At 41.7% G+C, this 26,388-nt stretch overlaps 2 protein-coding genes across 5 annotated transcripts; both read right to left on the bottom strand.

The window, feature by feature from the left end:
* Positions 1–66: 66 nt before the first annotated feature.
* On the bottom strand, positions 67–9,139 carry LOC143326423 (alpha-1,3-mannosyl-glycoprotein 4-beta-N-acetylglucosaminyltransferase C-like). Of its 2 annotated transcripts, XM_076739925.1 has the most exons (5): positions 8,954–9,139; positions 5,309–5,407; positions 5,059–5,209; positions 1,491–1,745; positions 67–971 (listed from the first exon to the last, which is right to left on the bottom strand). In XM_076739925.1, exons 2-5 carry the CDS (start codon positions 5,402–5,404, stop codon positions 67–69), a joined length of 1,407 nt encoding a protein of 468 aa, XP_076596040.1. In that variant the 5' UTR covers positions 5,405–5,407; positions 8,954–9,139. The 2 variants fall into 2 exon arrangements, with proteins under 2 accessions (XP_076596040.1, XP_076596041.1); XM_076739926.1 differs by lacking the exon at positions 8,954–9,139 and having other exon boundaries at positions 5,309–5,429.
* Positions 9,140–9,259: 120 nt separating this feature from the next.
* Positions 9,260–24,260, bottom strand: ap4b1 (adaptor related protein complex 4 subunit beta 1). 3 transcript variants are annotated; one of them, XM_076741940.1, is made up of 14 exons: positions 24,056–24,246; positions 23,770–23,896; positions 23,410–23,634; positions 23,190–23,320; positions 21,691–21,838; positions 20,859–21,144; positions 19,451–19,549; positions 18,266–18,377; positions 17,819–17,902; positions 17,527–17,630; positions 16,664–16,871; positions 16,239–16,553; positions 10,995–11,141; positions 9,260–10,430 (listed from the first exon to the last, which is right to left on the bottom strand). In XM_076741940.1, exons 2-14 carry the CDS (start codon positions 23,880–23,882, stop codon positions 9,931–9,933), a joined length of 2,472 nt encoding a protein of 823 aa, XP_076598055.1. In that variant the 5' UTR covers positions 23,883–23,896; positions 24,056–24,246; the 3' UTR covers positions 9,260–9,930. The 3 variants fall into 3 exon arrangements, with proteins under 3 accessions (XP_076598055.1, XP_076598054.1, XP_076598058.1); XM_076741939.1 differs by having other exon boundaries at positions 9,268–10,430; positions 24,169–24,260; XM_076741943.1 differs by lacking the exon at positions 10,995–11,141 and having other exon boundaries at positions 9,274–10,430; positions 24,169–24,260.
* Between the last annotated feature and the right edge of the window lie 2,128 nt (positions 24,261–26,388).

Here is a 26,388-nt window from a genome sequence, read left to right as displayed (position 1 = left end):
TCACACATGGTGCAGCAGATCAAACCAAGATAAATTATTTATCTGGCAGGAAGAAAAGTTTCACTCCTATGCTTGATGCGGAGGTATAATCGGTTTTGTTGAGATCCTGATTTTCTTAATGATTACCCAATCACTCTGCCCAGCTGTGACTAGGATCCTCAAACAGGAAGAAGCAGAGCTATACTTTTGGTCTATCTCTTGCATCTCAAACCTCCCATTCTCTAACATCCCCACTGACTGGAACTCTTTGCAACTCTTCTCCTCTTCCTTGATAGAAAACACATTATGGCCTATCTCCACCTGAGCTGAGTCTAGGAGGTCTTTGCCCCCTAACCCTGTTTCTACACATATCCCTGTCACTACTGTAGGGTCTGCGAACACCACGGTCAGATAATTTCCTTTTTCAGGGGAGCGTCCCCAGAAGAATTCCTCCCCAGCATCCCAGGCCAGTTTGGGGAAGTGATTCTTGTAGGTGGGGATATCAGAGTAAACCTCAGATGAAGGATTGGTGTAGGGCCCGTCATTAAAATACTTGTCCTTTAGCTTGTTGTATGTCCCTTGGAATGAAGAGAAACTCCCCTCATGTTGGAACAGTGAGGGTTTGAAGATGATTGACCCTTTCTGAGTCAGCAGCGTTCGGAAATGAGACATCAACCAGTCGCAGGGCATTTCCTGATAGAAGATGAAGAGGAAGCGAGCCAGGAGAGGTAGATCCGCTGTTTTGTAGAGTTTCCCGATGTAGCCAAGAGTTGAGAATTCCAGCATTGCCCAGGTTGTCTTCTTTGCCTCTTGCTCCTCAACGCGCCTCTTGATGGTGGTAAGGAAGTTTTTTGCAGAGGAGACATCATCCTCCAGCTGGAGGTAGTATTGGCTAAGACCAGTACTGTAGTGGATCAGGAAGGAGTAATCCAGGTTCTGCTTGGAGCGAAATGATACCCTTTGTGGAGCATCGTTGTAGTTCCTCTTTAGGCCTTAATGAGAACCAGGGAGACTTCTATCAGTATCAGAATCAGAATCAGTATCAGAATCAGAATTCCTTTATTGATCCCTGAGGGGAAATTGTTTTTGTTGCAGGTGCTCCTTGCAAGAATAGTTAGAATAAAATTATGAAAGAGAAGAGAAAAAAAATATATATATATATAGAAACAAAATATAAAAACAACATATTTATACTAAGAATATATATATATAAAACAAAATATACAACAAATATAAAACAAAATAAATATACTGAACAATAAACAGTATATATACAGTGCTATGTGCTATGTAAATTGAATTTGGTCAAATATTTATCAGATAATACCAGTATAATATGTGTGATCTAACAGGCAGTGAAAAGTCCAAGGAGGAGGGAGGAGTTGTAAAGTTTGATGGCCACAGGCAGGAATGATTTCCTGTGGTGTTCAGTTGATCACAGTATCAACTGAACATTCAAGACATGTATGTGAATGAATCTGGGCACTAGTAGGATCACACATGCACTGCACCTGTAAGGGGAGGGTACCAATCCTGAGCAACGTGGACCACCAGCAGCTGGCCTTGTTCCAGCTCAGAGGCAAATGCATTGTTGATCTCCCTCACTGTTGAGACTCTCCAACTGATATCAAAATCTGCTAGGAGCACTACCACCACCATGGAGGAGCGCTCTTCAGGAGAAGATTGGGTGAAGAGGGACTGCAAAGTGGAGATTAGGTAGGTGCCCTTCGCCCTCTTCACCGATGATAATCCAATTGATAAATATCCTGTAACATGTCAAGGAGGAAAAGTGAAATGCCTGGGGTTTTTATAACATTCAAAACCATCAATCTTAGCATTCTACAACTTACCAAAAAATTCTATCAGGGTTTGGTGTCGTGTTCTCACTTTTTTGTAGACATACCATTTACCTGGAACCTTTCCAGTGATGATCTACTTGGTATGAAAGACAGGGATCATGCCATATACTAACACGTTCCTCTTAGTGGATGGTTTAATGTCACGATTAATGCTCTATTTTAATATTGTTATTGTATTTTTTTAATTATCTCATAATTGCTGCCTGAACACCAGTAACACAAATAGTAGCCTATAATTTCGCCCTACTTTACATGCTTAAATGTACAATTCAAAGTTACAGTTGAGCTTGCTAGGATTATTAACTGCCACTGACTCTTATCAGTTTATCACACCATACTTTAGGCCCCTTACTAGTAATATTAAGTGGAGTCTTTTACAAGGTTAATCACACCCACTGTGAGTTACTGCTACAAAAGTTAAACATTTCATGCCATCTTATGGTCCATTTAACCTTGGATTTTACCTGGAACATTGTGTTAGAAGAGACAGTGCTAACAAAGTAAAAATGTATTGTTAGCTAGTGTTAAGATGGTGTTTGACTCACTTTCAGTTGGGCTCTCATTCGTTGTTTCAACCCTGGCTCCCTGTTCATTATCATCCAACTCTCTCAACAATGCCCAACACACATTTGAAACCACTGCTCCTGACCACAGTTGAATCACAACCCTTAAACCGTTGCAGGCAAAACAAGATGGCAAGAATGTCAACTTTAGCAACTGAACCAAACATGCTAAGCAGTTTATTTATTAGCAATTATTCAGCCATTTAAGACAAGATGTGAAGAAAGCAACTTTAATCTAAAAACCTAATAAAAACTACCACAGTTACCAGCCAGCAGTGTCTAATATTTCCATCTGAAGGATAATGTAACTCACACTGTTCAGAATTTAGGCCACTGAAGTTATTATCCGTCATCCAGTCTGCGTGAGCTATCATGTGACATGACTTGGGGGTGTGTTCACAGTACCACAACATGACTGAGAGCAGCCTATTCAAAATACTCTGGTCCATAAACTACCATTTGAACATTAATATGCTATCCTGAATATAACTTTGCTTTTCAGATAACAATGTTATCCCTCTTGAAGAGCTCTGATAAATATGCTAGTAGTTCACTCTGAGCTACAGGAAAATAGAAAGCTGGAATAATTTTCCAGGACAACACAAGATTTTCAAGGACATTTTACTTCTTCTCTCATTTCAATGTGTATTCAATGACTGGAAAATTGATGAACTGTTTTCCAGGTGTTCAAGGACACATGGGAACAAGTCTAAGCACTACTGTTACACGAGTCTCACTCTTAGTTTTATGTTTGGGAGGGATGCATTTAAAATCTTTGACACCTGTTCCTATAAAGACTGAATGACTTATTTTAAGTCCCTTAGAATAAAAGCATCTGCCAAATGAACATCATGAATTTTGCACGACTTCTGTGCTACCTGTGAGCACTAATGGATTGTGATGCACCATTGTGCTGTGAGGCATTGACAGAGTATGGACTGGTTTATGTTTCAGGTGAAGTGGGTGTGTGTTTGTGCCTGTGGGAACCACAATTGTGGAAAAAAGCAGCACCTCCATGATGGCTGTTCTTGCATGTGCCTGGGCTGCTGCACTGAATGCACTGCATGATGGACAAGAGCCACACAACCAGAGTTTCTGTTGTCTGGTAATTACATTTTTTTTTTTTTTTTACCAGGAATATCTGTTGAAGTCCAACATATTTAAATCTCTCTGGTCATAATGTCTGGAGAAAATAATTCCAGAGTTAGATGCAAAAATATTCTGCTTTACCTCGCTGCCTCTCTGCCCTCTCTCTCGCTTCTCTTACGATTCAGTTAAGTTAATTAGATCATACCAGAGTTGGTGGTGATTGTTGAAACATTGTTGTTGTTTCTGTTGAGTTTGAATGAAATGTCTTTTATAGTATAAAATTACTGTCATGGCGATATAACGGGTCTTTTTTGTGCCTCAAGAAAAAATAAGTTACTAAAAATACAAAAAATTGGACATAAATGTCTAAAGAAAATGCCATAAAAATATTCTATATTTAATATTGTTTTCCACTTTCACTGAGTTAAATATTTGAACCAGCATCAGACCTGATCATAACTACCAAATATTAATTCATTTTCACAATTCTAACCCTTTAAATGTCAGTTTGTTTCCATAATACTTATTTCAATGAGAAAAAAACACAAAAAATGAGTATTTTCCATATACTTAATGTTAGGGGAGGATTTTGTTATTTTGATTATTGCACCCTGGGGTGTGTCAAAGATCCCCTTAGTGCTGAGGATATGGACAATATGACCATATGAGACTGAGAGACAGTCCCACTAACCCTTGGGCTGGCATCACCAAGCCATGTCTCAATACCAGAATGGACCCCAAGCCAATCCACAGGGACCTGTCAACCCTGGCAGGGACCCTCAAGTGGATATTGGGGGTGCACAAAGGATCCAAAAGAAGGTCATCAGCTGATTATCAGCACCTGAGGGGCTGATGAGAAACCAATGCTGCAGGTTCTGCTGGCTGGCAGAATAGCATCACTTACGCAGACTCAGGAGTCACCTATATCTGCGAAAGTCCACAAGATGCCAGCCACCTCCCATGATTTGGATAATATGTGAAAACCATCAGATTCTCAAGAACAAAGCAGCTGATATCAAACTTGGATCATGTACCACTGCAGTACAGTGCACACTAGCAAGTGTCTTTGAGATTTGGCCTTCATGATGGACATGACCAAGAACCTCTCAGAGCTGAACCTCAAGTTCCAGTCAGCTTCTCAGCTATCTGCTTTGAAATGTGAAATAACCTGAAGTGAAATTAAAGCTCCGGCAATACAACTAAAAAAAGGAAACACTGGACGTGTTCCTGCTCTGCAAGAACAAAAGCCTGCTATGACATCTGAATAAGCTGCTGAATGTGAAAACTCCCTCTGGCATTTGGTGAGAGGTTTCAGGACATGAAAAGTAAACAAAAGGAACTGAACATATTTACTGTTTAATGTGAGTTTATTAATTACTTTTGGTTTCCCTGGCCTGACTGACATGGTTTAAGGCTTTGCACCACTAGAAAGTGTAACAGTCACTCAGAAACAAATTATTTCTTCTTTTCAGCTCTTTCAGTCATCTGTTTCTGCAACAAGTAAATAACTTTTGCATAAAATCAGCCTTCACCTTAGTATGACAAAAATGACTAAATGTGTCACTCACTCTGTTGAGTAGATGGTGTTCCAGTAAGCAGCTGATAGGACACACGGAGGGGCAGGTAATTTCCCTGTTCGACCCAGGACTCCTTATTAACCAGCCTCTTTGCTTGCAAAGTTGACTCATTTAGAAATGGTTCATATGCCATTCCTTGGCCCTGCAAAACAAATACATACATTTACTTTGCAACCCTTTGAGTTGCATCTCAAGGGCTGAAATGCAACCTTGATGAGTATTCTTTGTTGTGTGTACTTACAATAGCTGGGAAGTCCAGCTGGTTCTTGATGTACAATGCCCCAGTGAAAAGCAGCACTGCCAATACAATATTCTTCGTCTTTGAATGACGTCGCATTTTCTATCATATACACGCATGGAGAGATAGAGACACACACGCACGCACGCACGCACGCACGCACGCACGCACGCACACACACACACACACACACACACACACACACACACACAATCCATTATGTTGCTGTGTACACTCAGTCAGCACAGCAGTAAATGATTAATCAACTGGTGATGAATGAATGTTTTAAAGGTGCCAGCAACAGGTTAGACAATATAAAAATTGTTGGCAAATGGCAATCACGAGGAAGCAATACAGAGAACCTTCAGAGGGAAGGTTTTTGGATGTGGCCGTTCTCTGAGGCAGGTCCTGAAGAGTCAGCCGAGTGGCAAGAACAGGATCCAGGCAATAAACACCTACGCCCTGCCAGTAATCAGCACAAGAGCAAGCCTTGAACACAAGGTCAATAGAGGCCGGGATCTACCACAGCAGACAAGACCCCAGGTGCAGGCTGTGCAAAGATGCCCCTGAGACAATCCAGCACATAACAGTGGGGTGTAAGATGCTGGCAGGGAAGGCATACATGGAGCACCATAACCAGGTGGCTAGCATAGTACACAGGAACATCCGTGCCAAGTACGGGCTGGAAATCCCAGGATCAAGGTGGAAGACCCCTCCAAAGGTGATCCAGAACGACCAAGTCAAGATCCTGTGGGACTTCTAGTTCCAGACAGAAAAACTGGTGATGGCGAACCAACTAGACATAGTGGTGGTAGACAAAGAACAGAAGACAGTCACAGTGGTGGATGTAGCAATCCCAAGTGACAGTAACATCAGGAAGAAAGAGCACAAAAAGCTGGAGAAATACCAGGGCCTCAAGGAGGAGTTGGAGAAGATGTGGGGCATAAAGGCAAAAGTGGTCCCAGTAGTGATCGGGGCACTTGGAGCAGTAACCCCCAAGCTGGGAGAATGGCTCCAGCAGATACCAGGAAGAACATCTGAGGTCTCTGTCCAGAAGAGCGCACTCCTGGGAACAGCCAAGATCCTGCGCAGAACCCCCAAGCTCCCAGGCCTCTGGTAGAGGACCCGAGCTTGAAGGAGGCACAATACCGCCCCAGGCGGGGCGAGAAGGGGATTTTAAAGTATATATACTGCTTTGAGAAGGATGTCTCAGTTTCACAAAGTAAGATTTTGAATTGCACATGAGATCATGTATCATACACATGATGTATGCAGTGTTTTTGTACTCTTGCATGGTAGAAAAATATATAATTATATATTTTTTAATTATATATTACACAGTAAAAAATATGTAATATTGCAAAGGATATGTTGCACAGATGTAATGATATTAGCATGTGTTGACATAAATAACAGAGTAGTGCAAACAGTAGGTTTGTGATGTTGTGACATGAACAGCATCAACACAGTGCTATGTTATGGCCCCTACTGTCTCATGCAGGGGATGGGATGGGTTGTCCATGATTGATGTCAGCTTGGCCAGCGTCCTCCTCTCACCCATCTCCAAGATGGTGTCCAGAGGGCAGTCTCTTTCTATCCCTCTCAGTGCTTCCACAGCCCCAGCAGACCACTGCATAGAAAACTGCAGATACCACCACATACTCCAAAGGACCTCAGTCTTCCCAGCAGATGGAGAAGACTTTGGCCCTCCTTGTACAGGGCATCTGTGTTGTTTGTCCAGTCCAGTTTGTGGTTAAGGTGAACACCCAGGTATTTGTACTCACCCACAAGCTCGATATCCAAACCCTGGATGTTCACTGGTGTGATCTGTGGCACCTTCCTGCGGAAGTCTATCATCATCTCTTTTGTCTTGCTGGTGTTTATGTACAGGTGGTTCAGCTCACACCATTTGGCAAAGTTGCTTGTGATCTCCCTGTACTCCAGTTCGGTCCACTGTGATACATGTCCAATGCTCCGTGAGGGAAGGAGGGGGTAAGCAGAAGTAAGTCTGGGCTCTGTTGGGTGGGGGAGGGAACGGGGGTAGAATCAAATCTGTTGAAAAACAGATTGAGTTTGTTTGCCCATTCCCATTCTCCAGATTCTGGACCCCTCCTGCAGATGATTTTCAGGCCTTTCCAGATTTTTCTTATGTTGTTCCCCTGTAGGCACTCATTCAGCTTCCTCCTTTAGCAATCCTTGCCTCTCAATTACAGCAACTGCATGCAGCGCCATTGTGCACTGCTCTACTCTTCTTCTTGTCTAAATTTCACTCTGTCAATAACAGTAAACCAAATACAGATGCATTCAGCATGCTCAATTCACAATATACGACCTGACAAATCAATTGTAACATGACAGTTCATTTTCAGTGTGATATTGTCAGTATAAGATGAACCTGATGTAATTAGCTGAGGACAAGTTTAAAAATATTTTTATCTGACCAAGACTTGTAGTCAATCAATTGTGCCATTATTATTTAGTTAAGTGACTGTCACAGCTGACTCAGTGGTAACGCTCATTCCAGACATCAGCTCGTTCAGAAAGTTGCAGAAGGAATTGTATGTTGCGTTTCAAAATAAATAAATAAATAAATAAAAATAAAAAATGGAAGTTTACACAATCACACAAGTTTTTAGGTCATTATCATATACAGTTTTCCTAATTGCTGATTTTTGCATATAATCCAGTTTTATTTCTTGTTAGCTTGTTATATTACCTTTTTTTTAATTTTTGTTCACTGGTTTACACAATTGCTAAACTCTTGTGTGTGACTGAATAACGTTACTCATTTTAACACATAATCGGATAACTGAGAAATGACTGTAGTCAAATAAAGTTTAGAACGTCAAAGTGTGCTGTGTGCTGCCCTCATACAGTGCAGACTGCTCTGCTCATCCTCTGGTTCAGTTACCAAAATATCTTTTAAAAGACGACAGGTGGGGGTTTACGGTGAGTGAGAAACTGGAATACTGTCCCTCAGCTCTGTTCAGAACTCATTCGTCTGGTTAGACCAGTCCTCCTCTGCCGTTCAGTCACATTTCAACATTTTTCAAGAATACTGTCGATCTTTGTCACCTCCCTGGCCTCCAGCGCAAGCACAAATTATAGCTGGGGACCTTTCACACATTTTCAGCGGCATGTCTTCTACTTGAAGTTCCCAAACCAAGAAAAATGTCATATCTAAATTCGCAGGAGAGGGATGTTAGTGCGTGTTCCAGGTAAGTTACGGGTCTATAACGCAACTAGGAAATAACCCCATAATAAAGGCAGCACACGAAAACGGTGCGTCGCCATTTAGAACGTTACAGAAGAACAATCTGGAGATAATGTCAAGCACCGTCTATAAAATGTGACGACGGCTACTGTGGATAAAATAAGAGTTATCAACTTATAGCTGGTCATTACTGAGTGTTTGCGCGAGTCATAAGGAAAATTACAAAAGAACATAAGGGATTTTCATCACTTTAGTAATAATACCAAAGTTAACTTGCGGTGATTTCGTTGAGCTGAAGCTCGGTTTAATAACCTCCTAACTAGTTACCGCTAGTTAACGTTTAGCTTAATAACGCCGATATCGAAGTATGCAGCAGCAGCAGCAGCAGCGCGCAAGGAGCTGCTCCAACACAAAGTTTGCTGCTTTCCGCTCACCTCCAGCCCGCTTCAGCACCGCAGCTGCTCCTTCCAGTCTACGGGTTCCACTCCTTGATGTTGTTAAAAATCAAATAAGGCATCAATGGAAAGGAAAAAACGAGTCCCCTGCTCACAGCACTGTATGGAACAGCCGATGTCTCCTCTTCCTCGTTAAGGTCCTTCTAGACTCTACACATCACTCGACACTCAGCTCTTCACTGGCATGAGTCAGTGACGCCTGGTTGTTGATCAACCAGGTGTGTCGTCACTGCCGAATTACATCCCAGTGCCCGCACAGCAAGTTAACACCAACACACAGACATAAACCCAAGCAGGAGGAATTCAGACGTTTTATTTTTAAATCAGTGCATGTGTTTGTGTCTGCATCTACCTTCATCCGGCTATTATTATGATAACCTCCGATGTACACCAAAATCTGGGGAATATAATCTTACTTTAAGGGTAAGGTTGGGCATCTGGGAGTCCCTGACAATGGCTCCTTGGTGCACAGACAAAAAGCAAAACATTATCTGCAATACCTTTCAGTTTCAGGGCCCCGCTCTAGCTCTGCATCTGGTGAATGAGTACGGTGCTTATTTCCATCAGGCCATGTGTTTTTCTGTAAACATTATTTTCTTTCAGTCCTAAAGGGTGAAAAAAGACTTGATTTTGGTGTATAGTCCAGTATAGTGCCCCCATCAGGCCAAATCCTACCTAATTGGAACAATTCTTAAATCTACTTATTATAGTTGACTGTGGAAAAAAACATCAAATTGTGGTGATTTGTAGCCCTCAGCGGAAGTTTCTTTCTTTACTGATTGCGGTCTTGTAAAATCATATTTTACTCTTGTAAAGACTCCACTCTCAAATCAGTTATTTCATCTGATGCAACTTTGTGTGGTGACCTGTTCTAGGCCTATTTGAGCCAAACAAGTCACAGTGAGAACCTCTGTAAGGATATGCAGTAAGTTCAATGATGTGTGTTTGTAATGCATTTAATTTCTCTCTGCAGACAGTGTGTGCAGTAATGTGGTAAGAATGCAGAGAACTCCCTTCAGAGCTTTGTCATCTTTTGGTTGCTGCTTTAGAGTCACCTTTACACCCTCATCCTCTTCCCCTTCTTTTCTCACAGACTCTCTTTTGCACATGCTGTCAGGCCTGATTTCCTGTCCCTCTTTGACCTGCCCCTTCTCACTGCCCTCCACCATCTGTCTGTCACACATGCCTTTCTTAATTACGGTTCTCTGATTTCCAGTGTACAGCAGTTCACCCAGTATGAGTGTGCTCTGGGAAATATTGCCATGGTGCACATGCTGGGTATGTGTGTACAGGTACACCCTCCAGGGGAGTGTGTGTGGTGGCGTGAAGGCCAGCGTCTGGATATGGACCAGCTGCATCGCAGCCTGAAGACTTTGTGGTGAACAGTGGGGTACTGCAGTGTTCTGGACCCATTCTTCCAAGCACACACAATCCTCCTCTTCCATTTTCTCAGCACCTAGCCACAACAAAACAAGGAGCAAAGTCGGAGAAACTGTTGTCAGACAGATGACATGAAATAGAAGTATTGTTAGAGCCATTTGTGTACTGCAGACAACTTGAGAAATAATCAAGATTTGTGTTATTTGACCTGATTAGAATTCAGAGACATTAAAACAGTCCTATCTGCAGCTCTCCTATTGGATGAGACATGTAACTTGATGCACATATGCTTTTTGGTTAGTCAGTGCAGCTATGGAACCTGGAGAGCACAGTAGTTTTTGACCGTGTTTACACGAGATTTTGTTCGTTATTTTATTGCACAGTATTTTTGTTTTGTAATGTTAAGAAAACTCCCAGTAAACTCTTCAGAAGGAAGATCAAGAACTGTGGCGTTTTATTCTGGAAGCACGCATCAACTACATGCTTGGGTAGGACAACTCAGAGGGTTTTCAGTAGTTAGACGGAGCGGCACTAACAAGTTTTAAGTGGCAATGTACTGTTCAATTCAGTTCAGACTATTTTGTGAACTCATTTGCCCCTGCAATCCACAGTGCTTGACGTTGTATTGTCATTTAATTACCGTGCTCAGCTTGCAAAACCTGATGCTGCACCCACAGCTGCTCAAACTCCTCTGGGCTGAGAGCTGGGGAGAGGGACAAACTGAGGGGGACCATGACGCTGGAAGCTGGGACATCAGCAGAGGAATCTGTACACGGACTGGCAATTTCTGGAGAGGATGTGGAAGGATAAGGAGAAAAAGAGGAGAGAATGAGGATGCAGCAACAGGAAGCCGAATGGTGGACAGAGCAAAGGAGGTGAACAGAGAGGGAGGATAAGGTTGAGGTGGGAGGGAGATAGAATGGGTACGAGACAAAGAGATTTGAGAATAAAAATGGCACTGCATTCCCAGAAATGGTCCTTAACCCTGCATAAAAAAATGTTTTTTTAGTACGTAAGTTTGATCCATGGAGACTCATGGCATGCAGATATTTTTGATCCTCTCAGTATTATCACAGTAGAGATGAGTAAGCTACAGTAGCATCAGAGCGTACTCAGACACTTGCACTTATTGCACACATTACTGTGTGATAGATTATTTTTGAAAGTAATGCATTTATTGACAAATAGTTCAACACAAATGACTAAGATGCCCATTCCCACTGAGGCACAATCTATCAACCTTGACAAGGCATAAAGTCTTTTAAACAGTTGAAAAATGAGACATAGAAGCAAACAAAAGAATATGCATACATACGACATCCACAAATTGATTAAAAGGGAAAGCTTCTGCAGATTTGTCCCCCTCTAAAAATAAAATGTCTCTGTATTTTCTCTTAGGAGTGTTTTCTCTTAATACGGTTTTCAAGCCAGAGGCGTAGCCTTGATCTATTAACTTATTTCCAAACCTGGGCTGTACGGTAATATATTTTGCTGGTAATAAAGAGACGGTCGTCATTGTTTTACCTGTGTTGCTTAAGTTACAACCCCTATTTGAAAAAAGTTGAGACACGGTGTAAAACACTTTTAAAATATTAGACAAAATCATATCAAAATTCATATGGCAAAATAGGAAAGCTAGAATTAAATATAAGACACTTCTTTGCCTGAAAGAGAGGGGGGAGGTTGAATCTACCTAATTTAAAAAATTACTATTGGGCAGCGCAAATTAAGGCCATAATAATGTGGAACACTAGACAGATACCGTGTGGGTGGGAATGGAGCAAAGATCATGTCAACGTACACATTTGGAATCACTTCCATTCTTGACTTAAAAGACATGGAAGAAGCTCAAGACTGGTAATGACTGGATCAGGGTAACAATGTTAAAATAGAGGCATTAGTTTGAAAAGAACTGAAACTGTCAAGCTACATTTGTAGGGCCACTAAAATATCAAGAAATGTAGGCTTTTTACCTTCCATGATGGATGCAGGTTATAAGATTTGGATAAACAGGGGATTAATATTCATTGCACAAGTGTTTGATGGACAAAACATGAAGTCCTTTGAACAAGTCAGTTGGGAATTCAATCTGCCAGCCCAAGACTTTTACAAATTCCTACAACCAACACATTACCTTCAGAAACATACAGAATGGGAAAATATTTGTAACACGCCATCCAAATTAGAGGACGGTCATTTACAGGGGAAGAGACTAAAAAGGGAGTTATATCAAAAAATTCTAAAGCAATACAACATGAATCTAATGGAAACAGTATGGATGTCAAAGAAAGATGGGAATTGGAAACAAAAATTATAATAACGGATGAACAATGGGAGGAAACATTTAAAGCAGGGCATAAATTAACTAATAGTCCATCATGGCAGGAATTTCACTGGAAGGTGAAAATGCGTTTTTTTAACATTCCATCTATCGCCTCAAAATACAGTAATACATCTGATCTATGTTGGAGGAGCTGTGGATCAGTGGGGGACGTCACACATATATTCTGGGACTGCCCAAAACTCCTGGAGTTCTGGAAGAATGTTCAAAGAGAGATTAAACAGATTTTGGGTATTAACTTTGCTTTAGACCTTGAACTTTATTTACTGGGGATACTCCCTGATAATATGACAGACAGGGATTTGATTTCTTTGTTGAGAGCTCTGCTCTTACTAGCAAAGAAAAAGGTAACAGTTTCCTGGTTGAAGCTGCAGCCTCCTACCATATCGCAATGGAGAGACAGGCTAAAACAGGTCTTTATCATGGAGAAAATCACAGCAAGATTACAGCTGAAAGCAGACCGGTTTATTGAAAGATGGTTACCTTTCATACATGCATAGGCATCTCCATGTTTTATGTTCTTGTGTTATATGTGTTCAATAAAAAAGGAGTTCTAAAAAAAATAAATACATGAGATATAATGTTTAAATTAGTGAGCTTTAAAGGTGGCAGCACGGTGGCGCAGCAGGTAGTGCCTCACAGCAAGGAGGTCGCTGGTTCGATCCCCGGGTCGGGCAGGGCCTTTCTGTGTGAAGTTTGCATGTTCTTCACGTGCATGCATGGGTTCCTCCCACAGACCAAAAACATGCTCATTAGGTTAATTGGTGACTCTAAATTGTCCATAGGTGTGAGTGTGAGCGTGAATGGTTGTCTGTCTGTCTATGTTGCCCTGCAATCGGCTGGTGACCGGTTCAGGGTGTACCCCGCCTCTCGCCCATTGCTAGCTGGGATAGGCTCCAGCCCCCCCGCAACCCCGAAAGGGATATGCAGGTATAGAAGATGAATGAATGAGCTTTAAAGGTGCAGGTAGGCAGATTTGCTACCTTCAGACAGAGTTAGCTCAGTTTAAAGGACAGATTGATGAAGGCACAGCTGTGGGTTCAGAGGGGAGAGAAATGCCTGGATCAGACTATACAAATCTAGCCCAAGTTTGAGATAATTTTGTCGAGGTGAGATGAATTACTTGTGTTGTGGCCGATTGTGAACAACAATCGGGCATCTCGGTCGGTAGTGTGACATGCCGGTAGTGTGACATGCTAAATGACCTGTGATGCTTCATCTGGGACGCTCCTTGACACCCTGACGAAAAGACCAGCATGTCAGAATTTTTTTTGTCTTGACAGGCCGAGTGTGACATATGCCACGACATTTTCCTGAGCGGTAGAAATAGCGGAAGCACTTCACCAGCCAGCCAGCTGACTATGCAGTCATGATATTATCCCCAGTCCTAATTGCGGGAAAATGCTTATCATTAATCCAGATCAAACGTTAAAGCAGCCGGTTTGATGTGGCCAACACAGCCAAGCCTGCTCCTTGTCGAATAAATAACTATGGAAACAAAATTACTACATGTGAAACTCGTTGTACCTGTCCTAATTGTTATCGGGATGCTACCCAGCAGATGTATAAATAATGGCCAAAGGGACTAAAGTTTACACCGCCTCTTGCCTTTGCTTTGAATGTTATCGTGCATCCACAGCCATTTTTTGTTTCTTTTCTTTTGTTTCGGCATACAAGACTGCCAGCATCACACATAACACTTCTGTCAGTTTGACTGACAGTTGCTTCACCCACCTCCCTGATGAAATCTGAACTTGTGCGCAATCGTGAAATAAGACGTGATGTAATTAGTCGGGGTCATATGTGCAGTCTTACCAGTCATCCGACCAAGACACAGCAAGAGTTTATGGCACTGTGATCGTTAGATCTGAAACAGTGACCATCATTTAAGACAAAAAAAATCATGTAGTCTGATTCAGGCATTATGCTAATCCTACTTGTCAGCTTTAAAACAAAACGGGAAATGGTGTTTAATAATCTGGGCAAACTCACTCCCTGGATTGAATCTGAGGTTACAAGTCTCGGTGTTTCCCTAGATTCAGATCTAAGCTTCCATATCACATCAACGAGGTGACTAAAACTTCATTTTTCACCTTAGAAACAAAGCTAAAGTACGACCATTTCTAAACCATAACGATGCTGAAAAACTGATTCATGCCTTTATTTCAAGCTGACTTGATTACTGTAACGCACTATTTACTGGCCTCCAGAAAAAAAACACTGAGAGAATTCAGCTTATTCTCTGCAGCTTGACTATTAACCAGAACCAAGAGGAGAGAGCACATTAGCAGCTACAACTGTAGCTGCTCTGCACTGGCTTCCTGTAACATTCAGAATTAATTTTAACGTTCTCCTCCTCGTATACAAGCCCTTAATGGATGAGGACCAAGCTACATCACTAACTCCCTGATCATCTGCTGCTGCTTTATTGGAGGTTTCCAGCAACAGCTGAAAGGACATCAGGGATGCAGCCTTTGTCCATTACGCCCCAAAGCTCTGGAACACACAACCAGATATCAGGGAGGTACCTCACTGAGTATTTTTTAAAAGAAAGATAAAACCTTCTCTCTTCACTTTAGCTTTTAACTAGCTGTGACTTCCTGATACAGGTCTGAAACTTTGGTGCTTTGCCTTGCACTTACAGACTGCTGCACTTCTTTTCAAAGGTATTTTACTTGATGTTATGTATTCTAGTTAGTCTAGTTTAACCTATATTTTATTATTTTATTCTGTTGTTTTATTTTACATCTCATGTTATGCATCATCTTTATTTTCATCCTTATCCAATCTTACTTTTACCATTCTTATGAGGTGGGTCTTATTCTCCATCTTATTTTGCATTCATTTTTTATCACTGTTCTTAAGCACTTCGAGCTGCAATTCCTGTATGAAAGGTGCTATACAAATGAAGTTTGTTATTATCATTAAATATTGAAAGTAAAAATAACACTCAAAGTTGGCTAGATGAGCAACATAATCCGCATCACATTTGTCAAAATATAGCAGAACATGTGAGACAGTTGTGCTGAATTACTGATATCAGTAAATTCATCTTCCATAACAGCAACCAGCTCTTTAACTGGTCACTGTGCTGATTTTGATCATCTCCAATGTTGCATTACCTCATGTCTTAATTGGCCAGATCCTGAGACCTCTACACTCACGCTGTGTGAATCAACAGACCTTGTGGGTGCTGACACTGAACATGAGTATGCAGGCCCCAGTAGCTTTTGTCCATTTGCAATGGAAATCTATGCAAACAATCTGACCATGTCTTCAGCATGTGAGAAAGGCAGCATTGTGCATTCTAATGTGAACAGAGAATTCCAGATGGCTGGAAAATATTCTGGTGAGTGTCTGTTGATAGAGTCCTTGACTGGGTGAGGATTTGTATGGCTGAGAATGTCTCATGGAAAGATGATCAACAATGTTTGATGAGAATGCTACAAAAAATATTCAACAAATGTTACTGTACAATACCTCCACTGAAGGACTCGCCACTGTATAAGTTACATGACTGAAATGTTCAATGTCTTCACTCACCTGAATGAAACTTCTCAACCGGGCTACAGTTCAGTGTGTCTGAGAGGTCAGAGTTTGGCTTGGGGTCAAAGGTCACATGTTCAGGGCTTCCTCTGCTGGCTGACTCTGTCTCTATGGTTCTCTGCCTCAGAGGCTCCAGAGTGTTAAAGCTGTTTGCCCATTGGCTGATGGGCTCAGCGGGGCGGCCAATCAGAACACCCAATGAAGGGTCTGACCTCCGACCATGGAGGACCTTTCGGGTCTCTTCTATCCCACAATGTAACAAGCGGTAGTAGAAAAGTGCCTGGTCACGTATGCACATGTCTGTATCCTCCTCTGGAAAACAAAAGAGTGTTGACATTGTCATCTCTGTGTCTCTTCCTCTCTGTTTAACACACACACACACACACCCACCCACACCCACCCCCACACCCACCCCCACACACCTATGCAGTAGTGCAAAAGTCTTCCAAGCATGTCTTGTGTCTCAGCAGGCCGGCACAAAAACAGCCTCATTGTGGTTGTCAGAAGCTCCATCTTGACTCCCAGAGAGGCCTCGCTCCTCACTCCGTCAATGAACACCTCCAATGTGTAGGGGGCACTGGAGATCCGCTCCCCATACACACCCAGCAACCACAGCAAGGCCTGCCTGCCCTAATGGAAGTTGAGGGGGATGAGCAAAAGATTCAGACTCAATTTAAAGGCCCTCAACACCCTCTGAGGCGTCACTCTGACTGATCAGGACACTTTCGCTGAAGAAACATTTTAATGCAGGACTTGACTAATTATATCCGACTATTCTGATATTCAGATATTGCTACTTTTACTTAAGGATCTGAATGCTTCTTCCACTACCGCAGACTGATAGTGAAAGATTTGAAAATAAGTGACTTTTTTTTTCTTTTTTCTATTCTTTTTATGGGAAAATATTTAAATAGAAGGACAGCAGGAAAGAAGGATACAAAACATGACAATCCTGTCAAATATGGGAGGGTTGACAGGTTGTGGACATATTAAACAAACAGTCAGATACTGTTTACTGAGAACCGTATACACTACTTAAATACTACAATACATCCATTGTATACATTGTATACATCCATCCAATCCATTGAAATGAAGCACAGGCCCAGGGACCAAAGGAGTGGTGGTGAGAAGTAACACCTTTGAACTTTCTGAAATCCTTCTATTGTACTACATTACATTGTGGAATTAGTCACTTAAGTTAAAGTACATGAAGGTTTTGGTAGTGACATATTTACATCCTGGCAGTGTGTGGGTGTTGCAGCAGTGTCAGATAGTGTCTGACCTGGCTATCCTGCAGCGTCTCCTCGCAGCCCTCAAGAGCTAAACACACAGTGTCACTACACTGAGGACATACCCACACCAGGTCACGCATTGTCTGCACCACCGCTGTGGAGTGGGGGTGGGGGAGAGAGAGAAAAACAGCCAAGAGTTAGAACTGTTGTGGAGGTAGACTACAGCGGGTGCAGGTGGCTGTGAGAGAATGAACTGGCTCTTTGTTCTCATAGGGAAAAAGCTTCAAAATGAGAGACGACAGTTAAAAACTCTATGTGGATGCGTGGAGTAACAGGTTTTACCAGAGGTGATGTGCTCCTGTTTGAGTGCAAGCAGTCCGGTCAGGATCTCTAGACAGCGGTCGCTATAGCTCCGTCCAATCCGACCTGCACCCAGACGGCACAGGATAACACGGGATATGAACGAGAGTATGAGCGTAACCATGGAGAACACCAACACCACACCCTGCCTTTAAAGCCCTATTTTAAAGTCCTAAAAAACAATGACTTGTTCTTCATTTAAAATAGCAAGCTTTGTGTCAAAACTGAGGGTGCTGAATGTTTTCATTATCATCCTCTATCAACTGTTCAGTGAGGGTGATGAGTATAATGTTTGCATTGCAATACAGGAAAGAGGAAATGATAAAGTGCCTCGTGTGGTTTGGTTTTTCCTGTAATAAAGACCGTGTGTGTGCATGGTCATGCATTATACTGCCACATAATAGTAGGAGTTTGTGTGTGTCTCTTTACCTATAGCTGAGATTGCTGCCTGGGAAGTGTCAGTGTTGACATCAGTGCAGTATCCTTTCAGCTCATCCAGTAACATTGACACATTCTCATCGTTCACCAGCTCCACCAACACCTGCAAACACAACAGTACAAGCTTGACTTTTATCGATGTTATCTGACTGCTACTGCTGATACTGGGTAGTTAGTAAACCACAGTGGTTGACGCGATATCCTGATTTTTAACCTCTAAAATAGGTCAAGCTCCAAACGCTCTACTGTTATACACTTTCTGAACCCTTTAAGTTCTTGAACCTGCGTCACAGTATGCAATGAATCTGTTATGAAGCTGTTATCGCTATTTTGTTAGCACATTAACTGAGAGCCAAACAAGCCTGCCTTTCTTTCAGATTAAAAGGCAAGGTAAAGGCAAGTTTTGCTTCCAAATGTGTTGAAAATAATGGCTCTAATAAGTTATAGTTCACCATTTTTGAGAATTCACTTTTTTACAGTGGACAGAGTTAGATGAGAAGACTGATACCACTCTCATGTCTATATGGAACTGGGCTGGAGCCACACAGTGATTAGCCTAGCTTAGCATAAAGACTGGAGACAGAGGAAACAGGCGGCAAAAAAGGCGGCATCAGTACAGTCTTCAACCTCATGTTAAACCCAGCAATGTTGCCTTGTTTTTCATTTGTTAAAAATGAAAAGAAATCAGCCGAAATGGATGCAAAAGTATGACGTCATCATTTGAACTGATTGGACTGAAGAAGCAAAGCCCTGAAAAGGTGGCAGGTTTTAAAAGAAGTTTAACATAACAGGCAACCACAAAGTCAAAGACTCAGTGTCCTCTGCTGGCTGGAACCTCCACTGGATTCTGCACAGCAACAATAAGAACAACCAGCTGCCTCGCTGATCAGCATCGTCTAAACTAAGTATGAAGGTGTCAAAAAAAGAATGATTGATACGTTTTTTGTTGCATTTTAAATGGGAGTACACAGTTATGTACAGTCTGGTAAAGAAGGAAGTCTATGGCATCACTGGTTTCAGTTGGACAACACAACTCTATTTACAAAAAACAGCAAACTGCACCATAGCTGCAGTGAGAGAGGAAGCAGCTTGACAAAACAAAGAAGAAGAAAATGAAGTAATAGAAAGCTAAGTCAGACAGGTCTGAAATGCAACACTGAGTCGAACAGGCATCACCTGCATCTTCCTTTGCTTGATGTAAGCTGGCTCAGCATAGCCACAGAAGAACCGTTTGTAGTGGGCTCCCATTAGTCCAGGGACAGAACGCAACAGCAACTGCAAGACAAAGACGCAATGTCATATCTCAAACTGTATCCAAGCAAACATCTGACAAGAGATATCCACTAACAGAGAAACTAATCAACGAACGTGAGCAGTGATGCGGAAAATGAGGCTTTCTCATGCAAACAATGTCATCTGTCAGACAAACAAGATATCTTTCAATCATGTTTTGGGTCTTTGAATATCTCTTCAGTTTCTATATCTCATACACACTTAATCCAAATTCTACATCCACAAGAAATGAAAATAAAAATTTTTATACCCTGATTCTGAAAAACTTGGGACACTTGTACTCATGTAATAATGCCCTTTATCCAATCATGTGTTCACAAAGTGGTGAACCTCTCTCCATCCTTGCTTATGAACGACTGAGTCTTTCCAGGATGCCCCTTTCATACTCAATCATGATACTATCACCTGTTACAATCAACCTGTTTACCAGTGGAATGTTCCAAACAGGCGTTTTTGGAGCATTCCACATCTTTCCCAGTCTTTAGCTGCTCCTGTCCCAACTTGTTTGAAACATCAAATTCAGAATAATTGTATATTTACAAAAATCGGTGAAGCTGATGAGGTCAAACATTAAATATATTGTCTTTGTGCTGTTTTCAGTTGAGTATATGTCAGAACAGATTAGTTAGTTATCACATTCTGTTGTGGTTACAGTTTATATCGCATCCCAGCTTTTTTAGAAGCTGGGTTGTATGTCAGATTTTACTATTGTTCATCAAAAGAGAAATCATAAGACACAGCAACAATGAAACAATGTAATGACAATCAATACGATACTGCAATATACTGTAATTCTTTCCGGCAACAAGGAAACCGCAGATGAATCAATAATAGATATAGATTGCCGACTTAAAAGGGCTCAGAAGTTCTGAGCCCTCCTGACTGATTTCTGAGGAACTGAGGCTAATGTGTTAGTTAGTTAGAGTTAGTTTCTGGAAAAGTCTTCCTATATATATGGCTATACACATTATTTATTCTTTTTTAAATTCTTTAATTCTTTTTGAATGCATTTGGTTTTCCCTTTCTTCTGCTTCTTCTTCTTCAGCACCATAACCTTGCATTATTGTTGTGTAAAGTACAAGTATAAAATACAATAAAACCTGTATTAGTATAGTAGTAATAGTAGTAATTATATATGTTGTGTGAGTTATCGCTTGTAGATGAAATCTGCTACACAAATAGAATCTTGCTTTATACAGGCTAGTCAAGGCTGACAGGATAAAATATCACTTAAACAAAGAATAAAACAACTAAAAGAGTCAAATATTACGATACAATCATTCACACCGACCTGTATGTGGCAGAGGGCAGTGAACCTCATCTCTCTGGACACACTCCCACAGGCAGCCAGCAGGGGACCACGCACTCGCTCCAGGGCCGCCAGACTGACAGCAGGCAGGCCAGAGCAGAGGCTGAGGAAGAGGCTAAGAGTGGCAGCCATGACAAGCGGGTGAGGGCTGACCAAGGAGGCATCCAGCAGGGACAGGATGTCAAAGAGCTCGTCCTCCGACTGAGGCTGGTAGCGCTGGAGGATCTTCAACACCTCACACTGACCCCAAACATCACACTCCTTCAACCTGGGATGACAGACACAGAGACTTGTAGACTTGAACCTCACAACATGGATGGAGTGTATGCTACTGAAGTGAAGGAAACGTCCCAGAAATGTAAAGCCTGCAGTTTGAAATGGAGTGATTTGATGTGCAGCATCTACAAAGCTCTCCCTTCCTGTTATTCTTTCCTGGTAAAATTTGCTTAGAGAGAAATCTATCAAGAAGCTACTGGGAAGCAATTTCGCTTTGCTGATTTGATTAACTGTCTGTACATACTGGAAATGGCTGATGGTCACAAACAGAGACAAGGTCAGTCCTGCAGATTAAGGCTCTTGCTAGATGTGGAATGAATACAAAAACACAAGGAAGAAAAAGGCATTCTGTTCCAATGAAAATATAAAGGGTGACCACTCAGATCCAGTATTTAGAAGTCATTTCATCCTCTAGTCCCTCGTCAATATTATCTTTAAATATTTATCAAAACCCTAACTCTCAGCCAAACGCACATCTTTTTTTTGGACAGTTGTCTTTTAGTGACACGGCTCCCTGATGTTCCAACTCTGAGCTAACCTATTGAGCAGGTGATGGGTGATAGGTTTGTTAATCGCGACTCCTCCCTCCTCCTTCAGGATATCCTCCAGAGCTCGGAGGCAGTTCACCATCACCACGGGGTCTGGGTCCCTCAGCAGGCCATACAGCTCGTTCACCACTGCAGCATCTGGAGGAATCACACACAACAGGTTAGCGGCCGTGATGTGGATGCATGTACAGAGCATGAACACGTGTTTAGACATGTACACATCAACTGCTTGTAGAGGTGGGGTGAAGATAACGTTGTTCTTCTCAGAATCTGGACACAGCGGCTGGCACACCCGTTCTTTACGTGCTCTTTTAAAGCACAACACTCTTTTGCACCTTTCTTTAATAACAGTATTTGATGTCTGGAAAAAAAAAGACATTTCATGCTTCTGTTTGAGATAATATGTTTCCATCTTTTGAGTGGTTACTATGAAACTCTAAAACTTCATGTGTGTTTTGTTAAACAAAACAATGCACAATATCCTTAAGCTCCAGAACAACTGAGTTCATGTTCCCCCTATTAAAGGAGGCACATCTGTTCTATGTGAAAGAGTCTCTCAGCTAACGGCTACAACTACTATGTAACTTCTGAAACATCTTCATGTCATTAGAGGTCATCGTATCTGAGGCGACAGGTCACAGAGTTCAGCATAAGCTCAGATTTCTAGATTTCACCAGTTTATACAACAATATATCATAATAATATCAAACTAAACTAGAAACTAAACTATAAATGAGCCTATTAAAGGGCTATGACCTAATCACTAGATGCTAATACCTATCTCTGTACTCTGACCTAACAGGGATGTTTCCTACTTATATATTCCATTTTATTATTATTATTATAATTATTATTAGATCCTTATACTGAACATTTTCCACCAATTACTTTTGGAATTTGAGCAGTTTAAAGTACAAAACCAATCCCTTGTGTCCATCTCCTCAGAAGGTTTCAGTCATTCTGATAGATAGATAGATAGATAGATAGATAGATAGATAGATAGGTACTTCACTCATCCCCAAGGGATATTCACAAGTTCTAGCATATTCCACAAATTTTAAGTAAAAGGCACGCAATAAATAATCTAAAAGCACAGCAAGCAAAGAATTAAAAGTCAAAATGTCCAAATGTCCAGTGCAAACAGAATTAAAATCAGAAATGTCCAGTGCACCAGAATGCAAGTTTAAATGTCCAGTGTTTACCTGAGTTTAAATAAGATGTCCACAGTTTAAATGTCCAAATGTCTGGTTTGTTTTTAAACCCAGGCATGCATCTCACAAAACAATTCGTTATACAAATGTTGGCATCGGATAAAGGCCACAAGTTTACATGAATCACAACAAAGTAACTCTCAGTGTGACAAATCTGAATGCAAATAACAAGCAGGTGAGTTTCAGACCCTGAAACTGCCACAGAAGCACAGGGAGAGACAGAAAGAATGACAGTGGGAAAGAAAAAGAGGAACAAGAACGACATCCATCCGCCCTACCAATCTCCGAACTGGGTTGAAGATTGTGGAGTTTGGCCCAGCCGAGTACAGCCACCCGCCGCACACAAGCTGCTCTGTCCCTCAGTCCTGCAGTCAGAGGCTGCTCCACATACTCCACCAGACTGGTTAACCTGGGACACACAGTCAAAAACCTAGTTATTCCAGCAGTTGCAGGCTGATGTGACGGCACACACTGACCTCAATGTGTGGAGCACCTCACCTGAGGTTGGTCATGTTCCTCAGGGCCAGGCTGCGGACCATGGGGTTTGGATCCTGACAGTCTTTCCTCAGCGTATTGATGACGAGCAGGGACAGCTCAGGGTTTAAAGTGGCATAGGAACACAGGAAGACATAGACCAGTTTCTTCTGCACTATGTCTACTGTGGCACAGGCTTTTACCATCTCACTGAACAGGCCTGATACATCCACGCCCTGTGACATCGCCCTGAGACACAGAAAGAGGGAGAAGCTCCTGTACTGTGCAGCATGAAGTCAGATTGCAGTGAAGCAACGTCACTAGATGTTGTGGTACAGCAGCTGACAGTCAGGAGGACAGTAGGACAGCCTATGTGTGGCCCACCTGATGACTTTGAGGATGGTGTTCCTGTAGCGCAGCTGGTCGGACTGGACGTTGGGGTTGGACAGCGCTCTCCTCAGCTCCCTCACAGCGTCCTCACTGCCCAGATAAGGCATGATGGCGGCGAACACTGACACAGCAGAAAACAAACGTCATGCTGCTTCTCACGTTAAAGTACACACACACAATGCTAAACGTGAGCTTGCTCAAAAAAGGGGACCATAAGGGACGCTTGACAGAAATAAGGACAACAAATGTTCAACCGGTTTCAAAGAAAATCAATACAGACCAGAAGAGAACAGACTTTTCTTCACTGACACATACTCGATTCAACCCTGTAGATCTAAAATATCACTCATTACACCATTCTTAACATGCTATCTGTTACTTTAACAACATTACCGTTTACACTTCAAATGGGAGACTTTTTATTCGTGACACAGCTCAGGTTACTGGATTGTTTACGCTGTGCACGCTTCCGCACTTCTTCTTCTGCTTTTAGCTTCTCTACTTCTCTACTATATGCTGCTCTCTGCTGGCCGGGGAAGAGATAACGCTCTGCCATTAAACAGCAGGCACTTCGTCAACAACTCCACTCAAGTTGTTTCCTTTGGGACCTGTAAACTTAGCGTTTATTTTACAGATCTATGACAAATATTTCAAGCTTTTCTTCTTCATCTTTTTCTTCCATTGAGTTTTACGGCAGTTGGCGTCTATATAAATTACCGTCACCTACTGGATTGTAACAGCTTCACAGTAAAAACTCACGTTGTCCACCCAAAGTGATCCCATTCCTGACATTGTTCATTCTATAACAAAGACCCAGTTGTCTGAGTTGATGCAAATCCCTCCCTCAGTGTACCATCTAGATCTTCTCCAGCTATGTCCACAACATTCAAGAATCTTCTGACAGCATCTGACACTATCTTAATCCTTTCTGACCTCCCTTGTATTTCAACAGCATAATTAACAATCATGGCAATTAAATGCCAATGCCCTTCTTATCCATGCAGATATTCTGATCAGCTCCATTTCTTTCCTCCTTTGGTTGCTTTTGCACTGCCACCATTTTGTCATTTCTCTCTTTTCTCTTTTTTTTTTTTTTTTTTTTTTTTTTAAAAAATCAACTGCTTCAGTATGTGACAAATCCTTTTCTGCTCTGACTTTAATCACGTTTCTTCATGACATCACTTTGCTGACCCCCATGATGGTTTCCCTCACATTTCAAGCTGTTTCAGAGATGTGAGCACATATGTAAAAAATATATGGATGACCTTAGGATTTTACTGTCCAGCAAGGGCTCAGCAACAACAGAAATATACTCCTTCAGATTTTAGCATACATGTACTTGTGTTGAGTATTTTCATTTTGTGCTGCCTAGTCTATACTTTTTTACTTACTCTACTACTCCGTCAAATTCATCTGACAGCAATAATTTGTTATTTTGAAGATTAAAATAGAACATGATCACAAAACATACGATCAGTTAATAAAATATGATGCAATTATATAAAATACCCAGCAGCAGTGTGGGATTAACCCACTACTGGGCTCTTGAGCAAAAATAAACTGGTGGCCCCCACTGACCCCTGTTCCTTTCATGCTCTGCACACTGTGCCACCTGCCACCTTCAAGTGTGCATCATGTTGCCTAAAGACCCAGAAACCATCCAGCAGTCATTTGCTGGGTACTACCTAACCCCCAGGTTTGCACAATGTCAAATTGGCCTGTGGTCATTTCAATCATTTTGTTTAACAGTGCATTGTGTATGTCAGCCTACGCAATAAAGATCTTAAAAGTCAAGGACCATCAATGTGTTAGTGTACAGTAGTTAGTATCGGCCTGCCTCCTTTTCAGCTCAGGTCATTTGCAGTGGATGAGTTGGGAGACTGGTGTGACAGATTTAAATGACAAATCTGTGAAATCTGTGCCAGAGAAGCTGAGATGTCCTGGAGTTTAATCCCTATGATAGGTCACACTTCAAAAACCCTGGATCCTACAATTCCCATAATGCAATTTAATAATATCTTTAACTAGACCGTCCCTGCCACCTAAACACCCACGTTTTAAACTCCATCCCCACACTCTGTAATGCAGACTTTCTGTTGCAGCCATCAGTGTTACTTATCCCTCAATTCAAAGGTCCTGAAAAGCTCTTTTCTCAGCTTCACAGTTAATGATAAGCTCCTACAAGAACCCACAACCTTGTACTGAAGTTAGGGAGCTGTCCAAGGTGCTCAATCTTATCAAAACACTGACAGGTAGAATCACTGCTGCTAACAATGTTGGGGTGTAGTGTTAACTGAACTGATGGGATTTGCTATTTCCAAACGCTTATTGTATTTTACCCCATTATTTCAACTTCATTTTGGAAGACAGAAGCCATTTTACTATAGAGCCTTTCCATGGCGAACATAAGAACATGTCATAGCAGCAAAAGGCACAGATGTAATCAGTGAAATGAGGGCAAACATTGAACATTTACTGAAATGTTCATTGATGTGTGTTGTGTGAAATAAATAACAAACCATTCAGTTAAGGCGTTCTATGATATCACGCCTGCTTCCTCACTGGCATGTCTGACTAAGCATTAATGTTATTACCCACATGCTTTTCCTGCTA

The sequence above is a fragment of the Chaetodon auriga genome, chromosome 10 (assembly GCF_051107435.1).
Source record: "Chaetodon auriga isolate fChaAug3 chromosome 10, fChaAug3.hap1, whole genome shotgun sequence".
Taxonomy (NCBI): domain Eukaryota; kingdom Metazoa; phylum Chordata; class Actinopteri; order Chaetodontiformes; family Chaetodontidae; genus Chaetodon; species Chaetodon auriga.
Note: the sequence above shows the minus strand (reverse complement) of the source record. Positions and strands in the feature narration are given on the sequence as shown.